Consider the following 23,555-nt stretch of genomic DNA (forward strand, 5'->3'; position numbering starts at 1 on the left):
CTCTGGGGATATCAAACAACCCATGTCCTGAGAGGAAGGTCCAAATGCCTTCACTCGGCAGCAGGGACGTCTTGGCTCAGCGGTGCAGCATCTGCTTTACAGGCACACGAACACGTAAAGTTGACTCTTAGGGTTGCCGGGTCTGAGTTTGGAAATACCTTGAGACTTGGGTGGGTGGAGACAGGGGAGGGCGGGGTTTGGGGAGGGGAGGGGCCTCGGCTCAGTTCAGTGCCACAGAGTCCACCCTTCAAAGCAGCCGTTTTCTCCAGGAGAGCTGATCTCTGCCAGCTGGAGCCTGGCAACCCTATTAGTCCATCGATCCATCAAAGTGCTGGCAGGTGCTGTCCAGGGTCTCAAGGCTGAGGTCTTTTCCATCACCTCCTGCCTGGTCCTTTCAGATGGAGATACAGGGGATTGAACCTGGGACCTTCTGCATGCCAAGCAGATGCTCTGCCACTGAGCCACAGCCCCTGTCTATGTCTCTCCTGGGTCTCAGGCTGAGGTCTTTCCCATCACCAACTGCCTGGTCCTTTCAACTGGAGATGCGGGGATTGAACCTGGGACCTTCTGCATGCCAAGCAGATGCTTTGCCACTGAGCCACAGCCCGTGTCTATGTCTCTCCTGGGTCTCAGGCTGAGGTCTTTCCCATCACCTCCTGCCTGGCCCTTTCAACTGAAGATGCTGGGGATTGAACATGGGAGCTTCTGTGTGTCAAGCAGATGCTCTACACCACTGAGCCACAGCCCCCCTCCTTAGCTCTCCTGGGTCTCAGGCTGAGGTCTTTTCCATCACCTACTGCCTGGTCCTTTCAGCTGGAGATGCTGGAGATTGAACCTGGGACCTTCTGTGTGTCAAGCAGATGCTCTACACCACTGAGCCACAGCCCCTGTCTATGTCTCTCCAGGGTCTCAGGCTGAGGTCTTTCCCATCACCTCCTGCCTGGCCCTTTCAGTTGGAGATGCTGGGGATTGAACCTGGGACCTTCTGCATGCCAAGCAGATGCTCTGCCACTGATCCACAGCCCCCCTCCTTATCTCTCCAGGGTCTCAGGCTGAGGTCTTTCCCATCTCCTCCTGCCTGGTCCTTTTAACTGGAGATGCTGGGGATTGAACTTGGGACCTTTTGCATGCCGAGCGGGCGATCTACCACTGAGCCACAGCCTGTTCTGCAGAAGGTCCGTCTCTGGGATCTTCAGCTGAAGGGTCAGACGATGCGAAAGACCTGCCTGAGATGCTGGACTGTGGCTGTCGAAGAAGACAATACCCAAGCGTGGTTTTGTACGGGAAAAGGTGCAGGAGCTCAGTAGTGTATCTCATTTGCATATGCCCCAGGATCTGTGTGCAGCGGGGAGAAAACTCCCCGCTGCATGCAGATCCTGGCTGGAGGTTCAGGAGCTGTGTTCTTGTGAGCTCCTGCTGAATTCAAGCCCTGACAATACCTATCTTGACAGACTCAGGGTCTGATTCAGGCCATTGGCCTGTTCCAACATGGCTTCTCTTATGTTCTTATGTGACACAGAGTGTTGGACTGGAGGAGCCATTGGCCTGATCCAACATGCTTTCTCTTATGTTCTTATGTGACACCGAGTGTTGGACTGGATGGGCCATTGGTCTGCGGATCAAGACAGTGTCAAGACAGTGTGCGTTTGCAATAAAAAAGGCCAATGCCATGCTGAGAATTATTAGGAAGGGAATTGAAAACAAATCAGCCAGTATCATAATGCCCCTGTATAAATCGATGGTGCGGTCTTATTTGGAGTACTGTGTGCAGTTCTGGTCGCCGCACCTCAAAAAGGATATTATAGCATTAGAGAAGGTGCAGAGAAGGGCAACTAGAATGATTAAAGGGCTGGAGCACTTTCCCTATGAAGAAAGGTTGAAACGCTTGGGACTCTTTAGCTTGGAGAAACGTCGACTGCGGGGTGACATGATAGAGGTTTACAAGATAATGCATGGAATGGAGAAAGTAGAGAAAGAAGTACTTTTCTCCCTTTCTCACAATACAAGAACTCATGGGCATTCGATGAAATTGCTGAGCAGACAGGTTAAAACGGATAAAAGGAAGTACTTCTTCACCCAAAGGGTGATTAACATGTGGAATTCACTGCCACAGGAGGTGGTGGCGGCCACAAGTATAGCCACCTTCAAGAGGGGTTTAGATAAAAATATGGAGCACAGGTCCATCAGTGGCTATTAGCCACAGTGTATGTGTGTATATAACATTTTTTGCCACTGTGTGACACAGAGGGTTGGACTTGATGGGCCGTTGGCCTGATCCAACATGGCTTCTCTTATGTTCTTATGTCTGATCCAACATTGCTTCTCTTATATGGCACAGAGTGTTGGACTGGATGGGCCATTGGCCTGATCCAACAGGGCTTCTCTTATGTGACACAGAAAGCTGGACTGGATGGGCCATTGGTCTGATCCAACATGGCTTCTCTTATGTTCTTTTGTGACACAGAGTGTTGGGCTGGAGGGGCCAGTGGCCTGATCCAACATGGCTTCTCTTATGTTCTTAAACTACAGAGTGACAGTAGAGACTAGGATGGCAGATTCCGCCTCATGGAAATGGCCTATTGTCCAGGTCCAGCAGGTCTTGTAGCACTGGGATGGAATGAAGGGGGGAGGCCGGTAACAAGTGACATCCATTGCCTCAGCTGAAAGCCTGGCTAAAGAGCTCTGTTTTACAGGCCCTGCGGAATTGGAGCAAATCCCGCTGGGCCCAGATCTCCAGGGGGAGTTCATTCCATCAGGCAGGGGCCACGACTGAAAAGACCCTGGGCCTCGTTGAGGCCAGGTAGATGTCTTTGGGGTCAGGTATTACCAAAAGTTGTTGGGTCGCTGATAGTAAAGACCTGCGGGGCTCTTACAGGGTTTGTATTTTTTTATGACTATATTTTCGAATACTAAGTGCTCCAGTGAAATTTCTAGGCTCCATTGGGTGAGTTTGTGCTGGACAAATTGTCAAGCTATGAATTGTCAAAAAGGTGATGAGCAAAAGACATCAATGACTTGGACGCAACAGGTAAGAAAGCTATACAAGGAAAGTCAAGCTTGAGTTAAAAGAATCCCTTGGAGGTTCAAGAGCCTTCTCTCTCTGTTGGCAGAACGAGTGCATAAGGAGCTGGACACTGTCCTTGGTCCATCCCACGTCATCCGCTACGAGGACCAGAGAAACCTGCCGTTCACCAATGCAGTGCTCCACGAAATGCAGCGATTCAGTAGCGTGTCTGCGCTGGGGATCGTGCACAAGAGTACCAAGGACACACACATCATGGGAATGCCTCTTAGCAAGGTAGGGTTTGCTGCTCTCTAGGTAGCACCGGGAGATCTTCAGCTATTACAGTTGATCTCCAGATAACCAAGAACCGTTCCCTTAGAAAAAATGGCTACTTTCGAGGATGGACTCTATGCCACTGTATCCCCTGGAGGCCCGTCACCTTTTTCAACCCTGCACTTCTTCAGCCCACCTCCAAAATCTCCAGGTATTTCCCAATCCAGAACTGGCAACCCTACGCTAGGGGAGGGCTTGTACCCTTCATTCGTAGTCAGGTACATCAGTAAAGCAAGAACATCAGGAGAGCCCCCCTAGATCAAACCAGTGGTCCATCTGGTCCAGCATCCTGCCTCACACAGTAGACAATCAGTTCCTCTGGAGGGCAAACAACAGGGCACAGAGGCCAAGGCCTTCATAAGAGCTCTGCTGGATCAGACCAGTGGTCCATTTAGTCCAGCATCCAGTCTCACACAGTGGCCAACCAGTTCCTCTAGAGCAGGGGTGTCAAACATGCAGCCCGAGGGCCAAATCAGGCCCCTGGAAGGCTCCTGTCAGGCCCCCGAGCAACTGGCTGTCATATGAAAAAAGGCTTGGCTCAGTAGCTCTGCTGTGCAACTGAGAGAGCGTGGCAAAGCAAGCTCTGCCTCCCCCCTTTCCTCCCCAAGGGCGGAGCCTCAGCCAATGTAGAAAATAGAGGCTTTGCTCTGTAGCCCCTGTGTGATCGACCAAACCTTGCCAAGCAAGCTGTGATGCAGAAGGAAGCAAGAGAGAGGGAGAAAGAAGCAGATGACAGCCAGTTGCTCAGGGACCTGATCTGGCCCCCAGACACGTTTGGCTTAAGGGGCTCAATGAGTGACATGTGTGCCTAACCTGCCATAGCCCATGTCCTGGTGCTTAAACCCACTGGACAGACCGTCAAGGAGAAGTGATAAAACACCTTATCACCGCAGCTTTCCCTCTGTTGTATCTAAAAATCCAACCTAGGGTTAAGAACATAAGAGAAGCCCTGGTGGATTAAGCCAGTGGCCCATCCAGTCCAACGCTCTGTGTCACACAGTGGCCCAAACCCAGGTACCATCAGGAGGTCCACCAGTGGAACCAGAACTTCAGAACCCTCCCACTGTTGCCCCCACAAGCTCCAAGAACACAGAGCGTTGCTGCCCTGAACGATGAGACTCAGCCTCATGCAGTACCATTTCTCTGTAGGGTGTCATGGTTCTCCCCAACATCTTCTCCGTCCATTATGACCCAGAGCACTGGGAGACGCCGCGCAAATTCAACCCAGGGCATTTCTTGGATAAGGATGGGAATTTCATGAAGAAGGACGCTTTCTTACCCTTCTCGGCAGGTAACGCAGGGCTTAATATTTGACTCGTATTTCGGAGAGCGTAAACGCCTTGAAAAGAGCCCCGTGGTGCAGAGCGGTAAAGCTGCAGAGTCCAAGCTTTCTGTTCACGACCTGAGTTCGATCCCGGTGGATCGAAGCTGGGTTCGGGTTGCCAGCTCCAGGTCGACTCAGCCTTCCATCCTTCCAAGGTCAGTAAAATGAGGACCCAGCTTGCAGGGGAGAAAGTGTAGATGACTGGGGAAGGCAATGGCAAACCACCCCGTAAAAAAGTCTGCCATGGAAACGTCATGAAAGCAACGACACCCCAGGGTCGGAAACGACTGGCGCTTGCACAGGGGATGACCTTTACCTTTAAACACCTCAAACTCTACAGCAGGGGTGGCCAACGGTAGCTCTCCAGATTTTTTTTGCCTACGACTCTCGTCAGCCCCAGCCAGCATGGTCTTTTAAGATGCCACAAAATTCCATTTATTTTGCTTTTTGCAAGAACTTGATTTCCTAGTTTGCTTGCGTTCCTCCCTTCGAACCTGGCTTTACGTGTTTGCCATTGCATGACCTTTCTCACAATACAAGAACTCGTGGGCATTTGATGAAATTGCTGAGCAGACAGGTTAAAACGGATAAAAGGAAGTACTTCTTCACTCAAAGGGTGATTAACATGTGGGATTCACTGCCACAGAAGGTGGTGGCGGCCACAAGCATGGCCACCTTCAAGAGGGGTTTACATAAAAATATGGAGCACAGGTCCATCAGTGGCTATTAGCCACAGTGTGTGTGTATATATAAAATTTTTTGCCACTGTGTGACACAGAGTGTTGGACTGGATGGGCCATTGGCCTGATCCAACATGGCTTCTCTTATGTTCTTATGACCCATGTTCCCACCTTCCTCTTGCAGGAGTCCGTGTGTGTTTGGGAGAGAAGATGGCAAGAACCATGATGTTCATCCTCTTTGCCAGTCTGCTGAGGGCATTCCGGTTCCAGCGGCCAGAAGGGGTGGAGGAAATAAACAGAGAGGGCGTTCCGGGACACGCTATGGCCCCACATCCGTACAAGTTATGTGCCATTCCCCGCTAGGCTGCGTAACATCCAGCCTTTTTTTTTTTTTTAAACCCTCTTTATTCTGTAAATCACTATGTGGTGGTCTTTGTTTCTTTTTGCACTACGTAAATTATAATCCAAGAGCACAGATATGTTACCGTTTTGCGTCATTGCGATTCTCATGGATTTTCCAAAAGATTTGTGGGAACTGGAGTTAGTTGATGGTGCTGGGGCTTCTCGTTCGGAGTGCGCTAACTTCATTCAGAGAACCAAGTTTGAGTCCAGTGGCACCTTTAAAACCAACAAAGTTTCATTTGTTCTTCAGGCCAACACGGCTACCCACCTGAATCTATCTTCATTTAGAGAGTTGAACATATATGAACATATGAAGCTGCCTTATACTGAATCAGACCGTCGGTCCATCAAAGTCAATATTGTCTTCTCAGACTGGCAGCAGCTCTCCAGGGTCCCAAGCTGAGGTTTTTCACACCTATTTGCCTGGACCCTTTTTTGGAGATGCCGGGGAATGAACCTGGGACCTTCTGCTTCCCAAGCAGATGCTCTACCACTGAGCCACCATCCCTCCCCTGATTGGCAGCCGCTCTCCAGGGTCCCAAGCTGAGGATTTTCACACCTATTTGCCTGGACCCTTTTTTGGAGATGCCGGGGATTGAACCTGGGACCTTCTGCTTCCCAAGCAGATGCTCTACCACTGAGCCACCATCCCTCCCCTGATTGGCAGCGGCTCTCCAGGGTCTCAAGCTGAGGTTTTCCACACCTATTTGCCTGGACCCTTTTTTGGAGATGCCAGGGATTGAACCTGGGACCTTCTGCTTCCCGAGCAGATGCTCTACCACTGAGCCACCGTCCCTCCCCATTACATTACATTACTTACAGTTCTTTGGAGAAAAATAGTTACTATTAAACCAGTTTGGCTCTATAGTTGGAACCAAGGAGCAAGTTTTTATAGAACTCTAATCGTTAGGGCTGCCGGGTCTCCATTGGAAAATACCTGGAGACTTGGAGGGTGGATCCAAGAGAGGGCGAGGCCTGGGGAGGGGCCTCAGCATGGTACGATGCCCTAGAGTCCACCCTTCCAAGCAGCCATTTTCTCCAGGGAGCTGATCTCTGCCAGCTGGATCAGTTGGAAAAGCGGGAGATCTCCAGGCCCCACCTGGAGGCTGGACTCTTCAACATTTCAGGCACTTAACAAGGCACCCTTTAAGCTGCACAGCCAATCAAAAACCCTGCTGGACAAAAGTCCTACCTAGCCCCACCCGCTTTCTAAAAGCACTTGTTGGGTGCCTTGGTGCCCGAGACCACCACAGTGGCTTTCTTTGGATAGTACCTGGACAGGAGACTTGCCTTGAAAACCCTACAGGTCCCCCCACATATTGGTGGCAACTTGACGACACTTTCTACCATTAATCTGAGACAGGGTCTTCTCAGTCACAGCACCAAAGCTCAGGAACTCTCTCCCGAGAGCCAGTTTGGTGTAGTGGTTAAGTGTGCGGACTCTTATCTGGGAAAACCGGGTTGGATTCCCCACTCCTCCACTAGCACCTGCTGGCATGGCCTTGGGTCAGCCATAGCTCTGGCAGAGGTTGTCCTTGAAAGGGCAGCTGCTGTGAGAGCCCTCTCAGCCCCACCCACCTCACAGGGTGTCTGTTGTGGGGGAGGAAGGTAAAGGAGATTGTGAGCCGCTCTGAGACTCTTCGGAGTGGAGGGCGGGATATAGATCCAATATCTTCATCTACCTCACAGGGTGTCTGTCTTCTGAGAGCCAGTTTGGTGCAGTGGTGAAGTGTGCGGACTCTTATCTGGGAGAACCGGGTTTGATTCCCCACTCCTCCACTTGCACCTGCTGGAATGGCCTTGGGTCAGCCATCGCTCTGGCAGAGGTTGTCCTTGAAAGGGCAGCTGCTGTGAGAGCCCTCTCCAGCCCCACCCACCTCACAGGGTGTCTGTTGTGGGGGAGGAAGGTAAAGGAGATTGTGAGCCGCTCTGAGACTCTTCGGAGTGGAGGGCAGGATATAAATCCAATATCTTCTTCTTCTAATCTTCTATCCCCACCCACTGCCATCTTCCACCAACAGCTGAAGACTTTTTTATTATTATTAATTTGCATTGCTTCAGTGAACCTTCCTTCCTAACCAATGTTTTTTTCATTGCTGTTTTTATGTTTTGTATGCATTTACAATGAGCTTTTTTAACAGCTTTAATTATGCGTGTTGCAGGGGGCCGTTGATTTAATAGCTTTAAAATGGGGTTTCTAGTGTGTAAGTTTTAAATTGTCAACTACCTTGGTGGCCCTTGCAAGGGCAGAAAAGTGGCATATACATTTTGTTAATCGCAATAATAAATAAACTTTTTAAGTTGCTTCAAGCTTTTCCTCTTGGCTGGCAGTTAAATCTTTTTATTGTTTCTGAGCACAAAACCCACACAGTGGCCAAAAATCCAGGTGCCTTCAGGAGGTCCACCAGCAGGGCCAGAACTTCAGAATTCCTCTCACTCTTGACCCCCAAGCACCAAGAAGACACAGCATCACTGCCCCAAACATAAAAACGTAAGAGAAGCCATGTTGGATCAGGCCAGTGGCCCATCCAGTCCAACACTCTGTGTCACACACTGATAAAAAAAAACCAAAAACAGGTGCCATCAGGAGGTCCATCAGTGGGATCAGGACACTAGAAGTCTTCACACTGTGCCCCCCCCACCCAAGCAGCAAAAATACAGAGCTTCACTGCCCCAGACAGAGTTCCACCTATACCCTGTGGTTAATAGCCACTGATGGACCTCTACTCTACGTTTATCCAATCCCCTCTTAAAGCCATCTATGCTTGTAGCTGCCACCAGCTCCTGTGGCTGTGAATTCCACGTGCTGGGTGAAGAAATACTATAGTTAGAGCTGTATGGAGTTATGCATAGGGTAGAGGAAGTGGGTAGATGGATATTCTCCCCTAAAACCTCTATAATACTACTAGCACTGGCTCCATCCTCAAAGTCCCCAGAGATTTCCACCCCCCAAAGTCCCCATCTTTCAGCATAGCAAAGCATCCAGTGCCTCTCCCCAAAACCCCTTTGGAATTCAGACTTGCTTGCTCCCGGCTCCACCCCCAAAGTCTTTTGGCTCCACCCCCAAAGTCTCCAGATAGTTCTTGAGTCAGTCCTGGGAACCCTAGAGCTCAATGAGGTGCATGCGTCTCTGCCCCAAGTCCAGGGGTGGCCAAACTGCAGCTCGGGAGCCACATGTGGCTCTTTCACACATATTGTGCGGCTCTTGAAGCCCCCACCGACCCAATAAGCCAGCTTGCAGAGGTTTGTCTCTTTTAAATCACTTCTCCAAGCCAAGCTGGCTGGCGGCTTGGAGAAGGCGTTTAAAGTTGCTTTCTTTCCACCCCTCTCTCTTCCTCTCCCTCCCAACTCTCAAACCTCTGACATTCATGTCCTGTGGCTCTCAAACATCTGCCGCTTATTCTATGCGGCTCTTAGGTTAAGCAAGTTTGGTCAAGTCTAATACCCCAACTCAAACCGGAAGCCGGGCAAGACGCGCGTCTCCTGCCCTTCACCACACACCAGTTCAATCCTAGAGCGACACCTGGCGGCGAACAATGGCGAGGTTCCCTCTTCCCCCTTCCTACCGGAAGTTTAAATCCTCCCTCGTTTCTCCATCGACAACCGACCCGCCTCAGCCTCCGTCCGGAATCCTCTTCCTGCCCTTCGCCACAACAAACCTCAAGCCTAGAGCGACACCTCCTGGGGAACAGGGGCGGGTTCCCCTCTTCCCTCCCTACCGGAAGTGGAAGCCCTCCTGTTATTTCTGTATCGCCCAACGACCCGTGGGGTGCATCAATCTCAGCGCCCGTCCGGAAACCGCCTCCCAGGAGAAAGGTTCCGCGCCGCCGGAAGTGAAGGACGGCCGGGCGCCGCGCGGAAGTGTAGTCGGGCCGAGGGGGAGGGAAGGCGGCCGGGAGCGAGCGACTGAGGAGGATGAACAACAAATTCGACGCGTGAGTCGGCCGCGGCGTCTCTCCTCTCAGGGCCCGGGGCGGGGCGGGAGCTGCCAACGGCCGCAGGGGAAGGGAGGAGAGGGGCGGCACCTCTCGGGGTCAAGTGATGGGGGGGGGGGCTGTGCTGCCTCCCCCCCCCCCCGCTTGTTCCCTCGGGCTGCCGTTTCTTAAAGGCGCAGGCGCCTCTTTGGTGGCGCCCAGAAACAGAGGCGGTTAGGGTTGCCAATCCCCAGGTGGGGGCGGGGGGTCCCCAGGTTTGGAGGCCCTCCCCTCCTTCAAGGTTATCAGAAAGCTGGGAGGTGGGAAACATCTGCTGGGCACTCCATTATCCCCTATGGAGACCGATCCTCATAGGGAATAATGGAGAATTGATCTGCAGGTATCTGGGGCTCGCGGGGTGTGTGTGTGTGTGTATGTACTGTTTTTTGCGGTAGAGGCACCAGATCTTCAGCATAGCATCCGGTGATTCTGTTCAAACCACCCTCCAAGTTTCAAAAGGATTGGACCAGGGGGTCCAATTCTATGAGCCCCCAAAGAAGTTGACCCTATCCTTCATTATTTCTAATGGAGGGAAGGCATTGAAAAGGTGTGTGGTCCCTTTAAATGTGATAGCTGGAACGCCTTTTGGAGTTCAATTATGCTTGTCACACCATTGCTCCTGGCCCCACCCTCAAAGTCTCTTGGCTCCACCCCCAAAGTCCCCAGATACTTCTTAAAATGGACTTGGCAGCATTACCCACAAGACATCCCCAGTGACCCCTGCTCCGTGCCCAGAAGATGGCAAAAACGGTCCTCATAGGTGGCAAAAACCATCTTCAAAGGTGGCAAAAACCACCTTTCCAGCATAGCAGCCAGTGCCTCTCCCCAAAACACCTCCCAAGTTTCAAAAAGATTGGACCAGGGAGTCCAGTTCTATTAACCTCAAGAGGTGTCTGTATCCTTCATTATTGCTAATGTAGGGAAGCCATTTAAAAGGTGTGCGGTCCCTTTAAATGTGATGGCCAGAACTCCCTTTGGAGTTCCGATGTGCGTGTCACAACCTTGCTCCTGGCTCCACCCCCAAAGTCTTTTGGCTTCACCCCCAATGTCTCCAGATATTTCTTGAGTCAGTTCTGGCAACCCTAAAGGTGATGCTTCACTGCCCCAAAACAGCTGCTTGAGATTCCTGTCGAGTGGCTCAAAAGGGTGTGCGTGTCTTTTTGGAGGGAGAGGGACCAGTAGTGCGTAGTGTTGTCAAAACCCAGGTAGGGCCTGAAGAACTCCCGGAACTGGAGGGGCTGTGGCTCAGTGGCAGAGCCTCTGCTTGGCATGCAGAAGGTCCCAGTCTCCCAGATTCAATCCCCGGCATCTCCAGCTAAAAGAACCAGGCGGGAGGTGAGGGGAAATACCTCACTCAACCTGAGAAGCTAGTTTGAACACACAACTATCTAGATGGAGCCATAGTCTGATTCAGTTGAAGGCAGTTTCATGTGTGTTTGGAGAATGGCTCAACGGTGAAGCATCTCCTTGGCACGCAGGAGGTTCGGACCTCGGTATCTCCAGTTAAATCCTCAGCATCTCCAGTTAAAAGGGACCAGGCAGGAGGTGATGGGAAAGACCTCAGCCGGAGACCCTGGAGAGCCATGAAGTGGGGCTGTAGCTCAGTGGCAGAGTGTCTGCTTGGCATGCAGAAGGTCCCAGGTTCAATCCCTAGCATCTCCAGTTAAAAGGACCAGGCAGGAGGTGATGGGAAAGACCTCAGCCGGAGACCCTGGGGAGCCATGAAGTGGGGCTGTAGCTCAGTGGTAGAGCATCCGCTTGACACACAGAAGGTCCCCAGTTCAATCCCCAGCATCTCCAGTTAAAAGGGACCAGGCAGGAGGCGATGGGAAAGACCTCAGCCTGAGACCCTGAGGAGCCATGAAGTGGGGCTGTAGCTCAGTGGTAGAGCATCTGCTTGGCACACAGAAGGTCCCAGGTTCAATCCCCAGCATCTCCATTTAAAAGGACCAGGCAGGAGGCGATGGGAAAGACCTCAGCCTGAGACCCTGAGGAGCCATGAAGTGGGGCTGTAGCTCAGTGGTAGAGTGTCTGCTTGGCACACAGAAGGTCCCCAGTTCAATCCCCAGCATGAGTAGACAACATGGACCTTGATGGACCCCAAGGGTCTCACTCCATGTAAGATAGCTTCAGGTGTGTTCAAGGGGGAATGTGGCAACTCAGATGCAGCTGGAGAGCAGGTGTCATGGCTATAGTGTCTGATGGGGATCTAGGAGACACACGGGAGGGGTTGTGGCTCAGTGGCAGAGCCTCTGCTTGGCATGTAGTAGGTCCCCGGTTCAGTCCTTGGTATCTCCAGTAAAAAGGACCAGGGAGGAGATGACAGGAAAGACCTCAGCCTGAGACCCTGGAGAGCCATGAAGTGGACCTGTAGCTCAGTGGTAGAGCATCTGCTTGACACACAGAAGGTCCCAGGTTCAGTCCCCGGCTTCTCCAGTTTAAAGGGACCAGGCAGGAGGTGATGGGAAAGACCTCAGCCTGAGACCCTGGAGAGCCATGAAGTGGGGCTGTAGCTCAGTGGTAGCGCGTCTGCTTGGCACAGAGAAGGTCCCCGGTTCAATCTTTGGTATCTCTGGTTAAAAAGGACCAGGCAGTTGGCAATTGGAAAGACCTCAGCCTGAAACCCTGGAGAACCACTGCCAGTCTGAGTAGACAGTCCTGACCTTGATGGACTTATACTGAAGCGTCTGATTCAGTATAAGGCAGCTTTGTGTGTGTGCATTGCTACCTCCTTTCTGATCAGGGTTGCTATGGCCTTGTACAGCTGCTTGGCAGGCAGAAATGGGACTGGTAAATTTCATCTTCCATTGCTCCTCTCCTTCATGAGGGCATATCCATATTAGGGGAAGTGAAAGCTGCCAGTCTTTGTAGACAATACTGACCTTGATGGACCTGAGGGCCTGATCCAGTATAAGGCAGCTTTGTGTGTGTTCAAGGGGGCTCATGGCGGCAAAAACGTAGCTGGAGAGCTGGCGGATGCAGGAGACCCACTGGCTGAGCCTCTGCTTGGTATGCAGAAGGTCCCAGGTTTCATCCCTGTCCTATCCACTTAGAAGGATCAGGCTGGAGGTGACGTGAAAGACCTGGAGGTGATGTGAGAGCCAGTTTGATGTAGTGGTTAAGTGTGCGGGCTCTTATCTGAGAGAACCGGGTTTGATTCCCCACTCCTCCACTTGCACCTGCTGGCATGGCCTTGGGTCAGCCGTAGCTCTTGCAGGAGTTGTCCTTGAAAGGGCAGTTTCTTTGAGAGCTCTCTCAGCCCCAGGGTGTCTGTTGTGGGGGAAGGAAGATATAGGAGATTGTAAGCCGCTCTGAATCTCTGATGCAGAGGGAAGGGTGGGGTATAAATCTGCAGTCTTCTTCTCTGCCTGAGACCATGGAGAGCTACAGTAGACAATACAGACCTTGAGGAACCAAGTGTCTTATTCATTACAAGGCAGCTTTAGGTGTTCAGGTGTCCATCTTATTTCCGGATTACAGAGCACAGTTCCCTTAGAGAAGAAGGATGCTTTGGAGGGTAGACTCTGTGGCATTAAATCTGGCTGAGATTTAATGGTTTGTGAGTTTCCTGCATTGTGTAGGGGGGTTGGACTAGATGACCCCAGAGGTCCCTTCCAACTCTAGGATTCTATGATTGAAAGGTGCTCTTCAGCTTGGAGAAACGTCATCTGAGGGGTGACATGATCGAGGTTGACAAGGTTATGTGTGGGATAGAGAAGGTAGAGAAAGAAGTCCTTTTCTCCCTTTCTCACAATACGAGAACTCGTGGGCGCTCCATGAAATTGCTGAGCAGCCGGGTTAGAATTGATAAAAAGAAGCAATTCTTCAGCCAAAGGGTGGTTAACACATGGAATTCACTGCTACAGGAGGTGGCAGCAGCTACAAGCATAGCCAGTTTCAGGTGGGGATTAGATGAACATATGTAGCAGAGGTCCATCAGTGACTATTAGCCGCAGGGTACAGATGGAATTTTTTGTCTGGAGCAGGGATGTTCTGTATTCTTGGTGCTTGGGGGCGGGGGAGCAACAGTGGGAGGGCTAGTTTCCTAGCCCCACTAGTGGAACTCCTGATGGTTCCTGTTTTTTTGGCCACTGTGTAACACATTGTTGGATGGATGTGCCATTGGCCTGATCCAACAGGGCTTCTCTCATGTTCTTATGCCTGGGGCAGCGATGCTCTGTAGTCTTGGTGCTTGGGTGGGGGAGCAACAGTGGGAGGGCTTCTAGTGTCCTAGCCCCACTAGTGGACCTCCTGATGGTACCTGTTTTTTTGGCCACTGTGTAATACAGTGTTGGATTGGATGTGCCATTGGCCTGATCCAACAGGGCTCGTCTTATGTTCTTATGTGGAGCAGAGGTCCATCAGTGGCTATTAGCCACAGCATATTGATAGAATTCTCTGTCTGGAGGAAGTGATGCTCTGTATTCTTGGTGCTTGGGGGGGGGGCAACAGTGGGAGGGCTTCTAGTGTCCTGGCCCCACTAGTGGACCTCCTGATGGTACCTGGTTTTTTTTGGCCACTGTGTGACACAGAGTGTTGGACTGGATGGGCCATTGGCCTGATCCAGCATGGCTTCTCTCATGTTATGTCTGGGGCAGGGATGCTCTGTAGTCTTGGTGCTTGGGGGGGCAACAGTGGGAGGGCTTCTAGTGTCCTGGCCCCACTGATGGACCTCCTGATGGCACCTGGGTTTTTTGGCCACTGTGTGACACAGAGTGTTGGACTGGATGGGCCATTGGCGTGATCCAACATGGCTTCTCTTATGTTCTTATGTCTGGGGCAGGGATGCTCTGTAGTCTTGGTGCTTGTGGGGGGGCACAGTGGGAGGGCTTCTAGTCTCCTAGCCCCACTGGTAGACCTCCTGATGGCACCTGGGTTTTTTGGCCCCTGAGTGATTCAGTGTTGGACTGGATGGGCCATTGGCTTGATCCAACATGGCTTCTCCTATGTTCTTATGTTCTCACTCTCCCCAGGCTCCACTCCCTAAATCTCCAGGACTTTCCCCACCTGGAGCTGGCAACCCTAGCTAGGGGATGCTCTGGGAACAGAGAGAGCACGGGCCCAAATCCCTTGGCTGGAGGAAGGATTTCAGAGTTATCCTCTCAGCACCTTCAGGAAATTCTGTCTCCTTGCACTAAAAGTTAGATAAAAGCAGGGGTGGAATTCTAGCAGGAGCTCCTTTGCATGTTAGGCTACACCCCCCCTCCCCGATGTAGCCAATCCTCCAAGAGCTTACAAAAAAGAGCCTTGTAAGCTCCAGGAGAATTGGCTACATCGGGGGTGTGTGGCCTAATATGCAAAGGAACCCCTGCCAGAATTCCACTGCTGGATAAAAGACAAATCCGATAACTGCTGAAGTTGCTCAAGATTTATGGGCGAGGACTTAGGGTTGCCAGTTGGAGAGGGAGGGAAGGTTTCCAACCCCCAGGTCCTAGCTGGGGATCACTTTCTTACAACTGATCTCCGGGCAGCAGAGAGAGAAGATGGATGCTTTGGAGGGTGGACTCTATATGGCGTTGTACCCTCTGAGGTCCTTGTCACCCCCAGGATCCATCCCCCAAACTCCAGGAGTTTCCCAACCCTAAGTCAGGGGAGGGACTTCAGCAATATCCAAAGCAACCATCTTCTCTAGGAAAAAATCTTTGTGGCCTGGGGATCAGTCGTAATTCTGGGGGATTTCCAGGATCCACCTGGGGGTTGGCAACGGGGTTAGCAGTGGGTCCAGGATGGACACAAGGAAATACTTCTTTACACAGAGTGATTAAAACGTGGGATTTGCTCCCAGAGGATGTAGCTGTGGCCACAGGAATAAACAGCTTCAAAAAAGGGGGTTGAATAGATTTCATGGAAGATAAGTCTATCAATGGCTACTAAACTAAGGGGAACCTCCACATTCAGAGGCATTAATCCTCTGAATCCCAGAGCCAGGGGGGTGGCATTGCCCTGTTGTTGGCCCTCCAGAGGAACTGGTCAGCCCCTGTGTGAGGCAGGATGCTGGACTAGAGGGACCTTCATTGGTCTGATCCAGCAGGGCTCTTCTAATGTTCTTAGGAAGGCCTCAACCTCTCTGCCCTGTTGTTGGCCCTCCAGAGGAACTGGCTGGCCACTGTGTGAGACAGGATGCTGGACGAGATGGACTCTCACTGGTCTGATCCAGCAGGGCTCTTCTGATGTTCTTATGAAGGCCTTGGCCTCTCTTCTCTGTTGATGGCCCTCCAGAGGAACTGGGTGGTCACTGTGTGAGACAGGATGCTGGACTAGATGGACCACTGGTCTGATCCAGCAGGGCTCTTCTGATGTTCTTAGGAAGGCCTCAACCTCTGTGCCCTGTTGTTGGTCCTCCAGAGGAACTGGCTGGCCACTGTGTGAGACAGGATGCTGGACGAGATGGACTCTCACTAGTCTGATCCAGCAGGGCTCTTCTGATGTTCTTAGGAAGGCCTTGGCCTCTCTGCCCTGTTGTTGGCTGTCCAGAGGAACTGGTTGGCCACTGTGTGAGGCAGGATGCTGGACTAGATGTACCACTGGTCTGATCCAGCAGGGCTCTTCTGATGTTCTCCTTTTGGCAATGAGCATCGCTGTTGCTTTGACCCTTTTATTCTGCAGAAAAAGAAGGCAGCTCCTACCTCTGTAGCTAAGGCAGACCACAAGTGCAACACAGAACGTAGGGGTCCAGGCATGTGGTTTTTCTGACCTTTGTGCTTTAGAAGCTGAGCCTTTACATCTTTCAACAGAGGCTGGATGGCCATCTGACAGCAATGCGGATCCTATGAATTTAGGGGGAGGCGTTTGTGAGTTTCCTGCATTGTGCAGGGGAGTTGGACTCGATGACCCTGGAGGTCCCTTCCTACTCTAGGATTCCATTTCATTCCTTTCTTCCTTCCTTCCTTCCTTCAAGGTGGGCTCTCCTTCCTTGGAGGTTTTTAAAGAGGCTTGATAGCCATCTGACAGCAATGAGGATCCTATGAATTTAGGGGGAGGTGTTCGTTGAGTTTTCTGCATTGTGCAGGGGGTTGAACTAGATGACCCTGGAAGTTCCTTCCAACTCTAGGATTCCATTCCATTCCTTTCTTCCTTCCTTGGAGGTTTTTAAAAAGGCTGGATAGCCATGTGACAGCAATGCGGATCCTATGAATTTAGGGGGAGGCGTTTGTGAGTTTCCTGCATTGTTCAGGGGAGTTGGACTCGATGACCCTGGGGGGTCCCTTCCGACTCTGTGATTCTGCGATCTTGCTAGGAGGGGATGCAGAGGCTTGAACACAGATGAGCAAAAGCTCTGCAACCAGTACGGATGGCAGGAGCACCAGTGTCTTCCACCGCTCTCCAGCTGGGGTTCATTTAATGTTAATTTAATTTGCTATTTATATCCCGCCCTATCCTGCAACGCAGGCTCAGGGCACCTTACAGCATTGAGAACATTGCGATAACAAGAAATAAAGCATATCAACAAAATTAAACTCTCCCGCAAATATAAAACGCAAAGATTAAAACAAAGGACCGTAGGTCAGCCAATTGGCACCGCCTGAGATCACAATTCAAACAGTTGGTTCAGGTTCAGCTAATTGGCACGGCTTTGGCACAACTTCAGATAACTTGACGCCACTTAGAACTGTAATTCGAACACTTGGCACAACTTAGGCACCTAGATAGTAAAGTGCTGGGGGAAGCAGAGATTTCAGAGGACGCCCATCAGATCAATTGCAAGCCTGGTGGAAGAGCTCCGTCTTGCAGGCCTCGTGAAACTTCGATAAGTCCCGCAGGGCCCGGATCTCCAGCGGGAGCTCATTGCACCAGGTAGGGGCCCAGACCGAAAAGGCCCTGGCCTGTGTTGAGGCTAATCGGGCATTCTTAGGACCAGGGATCGTAGGAAGATGTTGTGTGGATGATCTCAAAGCCCGGGGGGGAGGGGGGCTCGTATGTGGAGAGGCGGTCCCGAATTTATGCAGGCCGTAGAGGGCCTTAAAGGTAAGGACCGACACCTTGAAATGGATCCGGTACTCGATAGGAAGCCAGTGCAGTTCGCGCAGCACCGGATGCATTTGAAGCAATCTTTTGGGACTCGGCAGTCAGCAGCGTGGCGCCGGCAGCCCCCGCTCCTCCCAAACTTGACGCTTCTCTTCTCCTTTCGCCAGTCTGAAGGACGATGACAGTGGAGACCATGACCAGAACGAAGAGAACGGCACACAGAAAGATGGTGAGAAGGAAAAAAACGATCGAGACAAATCCCAGGGTAACAGCAAGAGGAAGGTATGTTCTTGCCCCGGCCATAACGGTAACCGGCGCTCGCTCTTCTGTTTGGCTAATCCGGCCCAGTTCCTGAGTTTTATTATAACGGTCACAGGCCAGATAAAAAGCACAAATCTTCTATCAGAAATAAAAAGTGAAGACGCACAAATCTATCGGAGGTGTACTACTAAAATGTGCTCTTTCTGCCAGTGAAATGTGCCCTTTCCACCAGCAAGGCACCTTATTTCGTTTTATCGTTTTACTGTTTTGGTTTTAACCTGTGATTTTACATTTGAATGGTGGGTTTTTATTGTGTAACTTACATTGTGGCCCGCCCTGAGCCCTTTATGGGAAAGGGCGGAATATAAGCCTACCAAATAAATAAATAAATGTCCTCAAAGATTTCAGGTTTTCACGGCTGGTAACATCATTAGGGCTTGTAGAATCTTTCGGGCTCAAGTGCCGTGTTCTACTGGAAAAAGTTTTCCTTCCAGACGTTTCGTTCTCAGCTGCGGAGAACATCCTCAGTGGTGTTGCAGCCGCAGCAGGCGCTCTGACCTTCTTGGCTGCTGTGCATTGAGCGAGGCCAGGGCTGCTGGAGAGCTGCTCCAGCCTAGAAATAGCAGCTCTCCAGCAGCCCTGGCCTCACTCAATGCACAGCAGCCAAGAAGGTCAGAGCGCCTGCTCCGGCTGCAATGCCACTGAGGATGTTCTCCGCAGCCGAGAACAAAACGTCTGGAAGAAAAACTTTCTCCGGTAGAACACGGCACTTGAGCCCGAAAGATTCTACAAACCCTAAATGCATGTCCATTTAATTCGGCAGTGATTAAATGTAGGTGGAATTTTAGTGTCTAGCTGTTGTCATTCTCAGGGGTCATTTTGTAGAAAAATAGGTGGTGGAGCTCATCCAGGGATTGTTCTGCAGCTGCACGTGCTATTCAATGGACAAGGAGGTGGAACTCTCAGAAAGGTTCAGGAGCTGTGCTCCTGTGAGCTCCCACTGAATCCGAGGCCTGGTCATTCATAATAGCTCCACAAAGTCTACACCAGGTGTGGCCAAACTTACTTAACGTAAGAACTGCAAGACATGAACATCAGATGTTTGAGAGCTGGAAGGAAGGAACTAGATATGGGAGAGAGGTGGCAAGAAAGCAACTTTGAATTCATTCCCCAAGCCACCAGCTGGCTTGACTTGGAGAAATGATTCAAATGCCTTCTCCTTGCCAGCCAACAAATCGGTGGGGGCTTCAAGAGCCACACAATATGTGTAAAAAAGCCACAGTTTGGCCACCCCTGGTCTACACCAAAAGAAAAAGCTGCTACTTTTTGCCACTGTGTGACACAGAGTGTTGGACTGGATGGGCCACTGGCCTGATCCAACATGGCTTCTCTGATGTTCTTATGTGACACAGAGTGTTGGACTGGAGGGGCCACTGGCCTGATCCAACAGGGCTTCTCTTATGTTCTTATGTGACACAGAGTGTTGGACTGGAGGGGCCACTGGCCTGATCCAACAGGGCTTCTCTTATGTTCTTATGTGACACAGAGTGTTGGACTGGATGGGCCACTGGCCTGATCCAACATGGCTTCTCTTATGTTCTTATGTGACACAGAGTGTTGGACTGGAGGGGCCATTGGCCTGATCCAACATGGCTTCTCTTATGTTCTTATGTGACACAGAGTGTTGGACTGGATGGGCCACTGGCCTGATCCAACATGGCTTCTCTTATGTTCTTATGCTATGATTTGAAAGTGTTCTTCCATTTGATCTCTCGGGCACAACACCTACCTCTTGCTTTAGCGATTGCGAGTATTGCATCAATCAACAGTTTCCCCCAAGATACCTTATCCGTTAGCACCTTAACGAGGCTAGGACTTCTCTGGTGTAGAGCTGGTGCGGCTTTGGCTCCTTTAAAGAAGAAGAAGAATTGCAGATTTATACCCCACCCTTCTCCCTAAATCAGAGACTCAGAGCGCTCACAATCTCCCCTATCTTCTCCCTCCACAACAGATGCCCTGTGAGGTGGGGGAAGATTTATACCCCGCCCTTCTCTCTGAATTAGAGACACAGAGCGGCTCACAATCTCCTATCTCTTCTCCCCCCACAACAGACACCCTGTGAGGTGGGGGCAGATTTATACCCCACCCTTCTCCCTAAATCAGAGACTCAGAGCGGCTCACAATCTCCTCTATCTTCTCCCCCCACAACAGACACCCTGTGAGGTGGGGGCAGATTTATACCCCGCCCTTCTCCCTGAATCAGAGACTCAGAGCGGCTCACACTCTCCTCTATCTTCTCCCCCCACAACAGACACCCTGTGAGGTGGGGGCAGATTTATACCCCACCCTTCTCTCTGAATTAGAGACACAGAGCGGCTCACAATCTCCGCTATCTTCTCCCTCCACAACAGACACTCTGTGAGGTGGGTGGGGCTGAGAGGGATCTCCCAGCAGCTGCCCTTTCAAGGACAACTCCTACTAGAGCTATGGCTGACCCAAGGCCATTCTAGCAGGCGCAAGTGGAGGAGTGGGGAATCAAACCCGGTTCTCCCAGATAAGAGTCCGCACACTTAACCACTACACCAAGCTGGCTCTCAGGAGACAGACACCCTGCGAGGTGGGTGGGGCTGGAGTGGGCTTTCACAGCAGCTGCCCTTTCAAGGACAACCTCTGCCAGAGCTATGGCTGACCCAAGGCCATCTCAGCAGGTGCAAGTGGAGGAGTGGGGAATCAAACCCGGTTCTCCCAGATAAGAGTCCACACACTTAACCGCTACACCAAACTGGAAGCCAGTTTCTGGCATTCAGTCACAGCATGACCAAAAGAACAGAACTTGGGAAAGGGCTTTACTGGGTGCCTGGGAAGAGATGCATTCTGGGAAGTGCCATTCACAAAAGGGGTTTTCTCCTGTTCAGGTGAACGGCCATCGTTTGTTCCTACAGGGGAAGCAAAGGGACAGACACGCCATTGGTGAAAAAGGACCCTCCTCTCTCAAGAGTGGTCATTGGGGCTCCTTGCAGACTTGCTGTGCCCCTCCTTCCAAGAGGATCTTGTAGCGAGAGCCAGTGTGGTGTAGCAGTGAAGTGCGCAGACTCTTATCTGGGAGAACCGGGTCTGATTCCCCACTCCTCCCCTTGCAGCTGCTGGAATGGCCTTGGGTCAGCCAGAGCTCTCTTATCTGGGAGAACCGGGTCTGATTCCCCACTCCTCCCCTTGCAGCTGCTGGAATGGCCTTGGGTCAGCCAGAGCTCTCTTATCTGGGAGAACTGGGTCTGATTCCCCACTCCTCCACTTGCAGCTGCTGGAATGGCCTTGGGTCAGTTTGGTGTAGTGGTTAAGTGCGCTGACTCTCATCTGGGAGAACCGGGTTTGATTCCCCACTCCTCCACTTGCACCTGCTGGAATGGCCTTGGGTCAGTTTGGTGTAGTTGTTAAGTGCGCTGACTCTCATCTGGGAGAACTGGGTTTGTTTCCCCACTCCTCCACTTGCACCTGCTAGAAAGGGTTTGGGTCAGCCATAGCTCTGGCAGAGGTTGTCCTTGAAAGGGCAGCTCCCGGGAGAGCTGTCTCAGCCCCACCTATCTCACAGGGTGTGATTCCCCACTCCTCTGCTTGCAGCTGCTGGAATGGCCTTGGGTCAGCCATAGCTCTCATAGAGGTTGAAAGGGCAGCTGCTGGGAGAGCTCTTTCAGAAGATAAAGGAGATTGTAAGCCACTCTGATTCAGAGAGAAGGGCGGGGTATAAATCTGCGGGCCTCTTCTGTTAGAACGCTGCAAACATTGCCAGCTTTGGGGTTTTTGGCTTGCAAATCTCGTCTGCTCGCTTTCATCCCGTCTGTTTTTCCTGCTCGGACAAAGGCTCAGTTCTCCGTGCGATCCGTTTTCCTAGCGGCGGGAAGAACATAGAGGCCTGACGGCAGAGTTCACAAACCGGCCACGTCTCGTGAGTCGCTTGAGAGAGAGAGAGAGATCAAACGATCCTCCTGAGACTCTCGGAGAAACTCAGGCAGAGCCGAGGACTGCTAATCTCTCGTTTGAAATATGGTCCATTCCTGCCAGGCTAATGGTGTGTTTCAGGCTATTAACAGAGATGGGATTTCTCTAGGAAAATGAGCCTAAGCGGTTCTTCCACGCTCCGCAGCGGCAAGAGCGGGGTGAGCTTTCAATGCCGCAAACTTTTCTTTCGGCTCTCTGTCCCCCCCCTCGCAGAAATGCGTGAGGATAAATGAGTGTATCAATTTTCGCACACAGGCTGTGGTTCCGGGGCCAGCCGAGCACCCCCTGCAGTATAACTACACCTTCTGGTACTCCAGACGAACCCCTGGGAGGCCCACCAGCTCCCAAAGCTACGAACAGAACATCAAGCAAATTGGCACCTTTGCTTCCGTGAGTACAGGGTGGATCTTCCACTTCTTTGTAAACCAATGTTCTTATTTTTTTTGCAATGTATCGAAAAGTATTCATCAAACATATATTTAAGTGTATTAACCAACACACTGCAAAATTTCCTCCTCCTCCCACCTTTTTCATGACCTCCGCCGGGGTTCAAAGCAATTTAAAAAAAAAATAAAGGTAAAATTCACAATTATAGAATCTTCACTAAGATTACATTTGCCTTCACACTTAATAAACCAAGACTATGTAATACTTATTATTATAATTGACCCTCTATTTATCTCATAGTCTAACCCTCAGGGGAATAACTCTCAGCCCCACCCACTTCACAGGGTGTCTTTTGTGAGGGGAGAAGATGTAAGCTGCTCTGAGTCTCTAATTCAGAGAGAAGGGCGGGGTATAAATCTGCAATTCTTCTTCTTCTTCTAGAGCCCTCTCAGCCCCACCCACCTCACAGGGTGTCTGTCGTGGGGGGAGAAGATATAGAAGATTGTAAGCCGCTCTTAGTCTCTAATTCAGAGAGAAGGGCGGGGTATAAATCTGCAATTCTTCTTCTTCTAGAGCCATATTTATCTCATAATCTAACCCTCAGCTGAATTGCCTATAAAATCAAAAGTCAATATTTGCTCGTTTATCTTCTCAGTAAAGATTCAATTAATATTGTCAAAAATCACTAAATGTCTCTTCACTCTCCATTGTTTTTCAATATATTTTTGAAATTTCTCCCATTCATCTTTAATATTCATTTTTCAATATATTTTTGAAATTTCTCCCATTCATCTTTAAACTTTTCTGAATCACAGTCTTTTAAGATTCTAGTAAGTTTGTCCATTTCACTCCAGTTTAGTACTTTTAAGATCCAGCCCCATTTTTCTGGTATTTTATCTTGCTTCCACATCTGCGTATATAATGTCCTTGCAGCTGAAAGCAAATACCACACCAGTGTTCTATCCCATTTTGGAAAGCTTTCCATTTGTAATCCCACCAGAAAGACATCTGATGCTCTCTTGATGTTGATCTTCCACTTCTTTAATGGGATTCAATTGCTGTTATCTGCACATGGGGAGACTTTGGGTGGGGCGAGAGCCCTTGCTTTGCCAGGCCCCAGGTTCGAGTCCTGTCATCTTGGTCTGAACGAATGATGGAAGATTCCCCTCCTTCCGTTTCTCTCACAATGTTATCCTAGGATCCCCTGGCAAAAAAGCTTGGCGGTAAAT

The 23,555-nt window shown here is 50.8% G+C and overlaps 1 protein-coding gene and 1 pseudogene across 1 annotated transcript in view; both read left to right on the forward strand.

Annotated features, from left to right (window-relative positions):
* LOC132574467 (cytochrome P450 2J2-like) overlaps positions 1 to 8,053 on the forward strand; it is a 42,113-nt pseudogene extending 34,060 nt beyond the window's left edge.
* A 1,490-nt stretch (positions 8,054 to 9,543) lies between these two features.
* Positions 9,544 to 23,555, forward strand: part of LOC132574373 (eukaryotic translation initiation factor 4E type 2) — a 35,931-nt gene continuing 21,919 nt past the window's right edge. The window contains exons 1-3 of the mRNA XM_060242735.1: positions 9,544 to 9,678; positions 17,850 to 17,964; positions 22,195 to 22,329. Coding sequence (XP_060098718.1) covers positions 9,659 to 9,678; positions 17,850 to 17,964; positions 22,195 to 22,329 — 270 coding nt within the window. The 5' untranslated portion in view covers positions 9,544 to 9,658. The remainder of the gene's footprint in view (positions 9,679 to 17,849; positions 17,965 to 22,194; positions 22,330 to 23,555) is intronic.

This window comes from Heteronotia binoei, chromosome 6 (assembly GCF_032191835.1).
Source record: "Heteronotia binoei isolate CCM8104 ecotype False Entrance Well chromosome 6, APGP_CSIRO_Hbin_v1, whole genome shotgun sequence".
NCBI classification, from domain to species: Eukaryota; Metazoa; Chordata; class Lepidosauria; order Squamata; family Gekkonidae; genus Heteronotia; species Heteronotia binoei.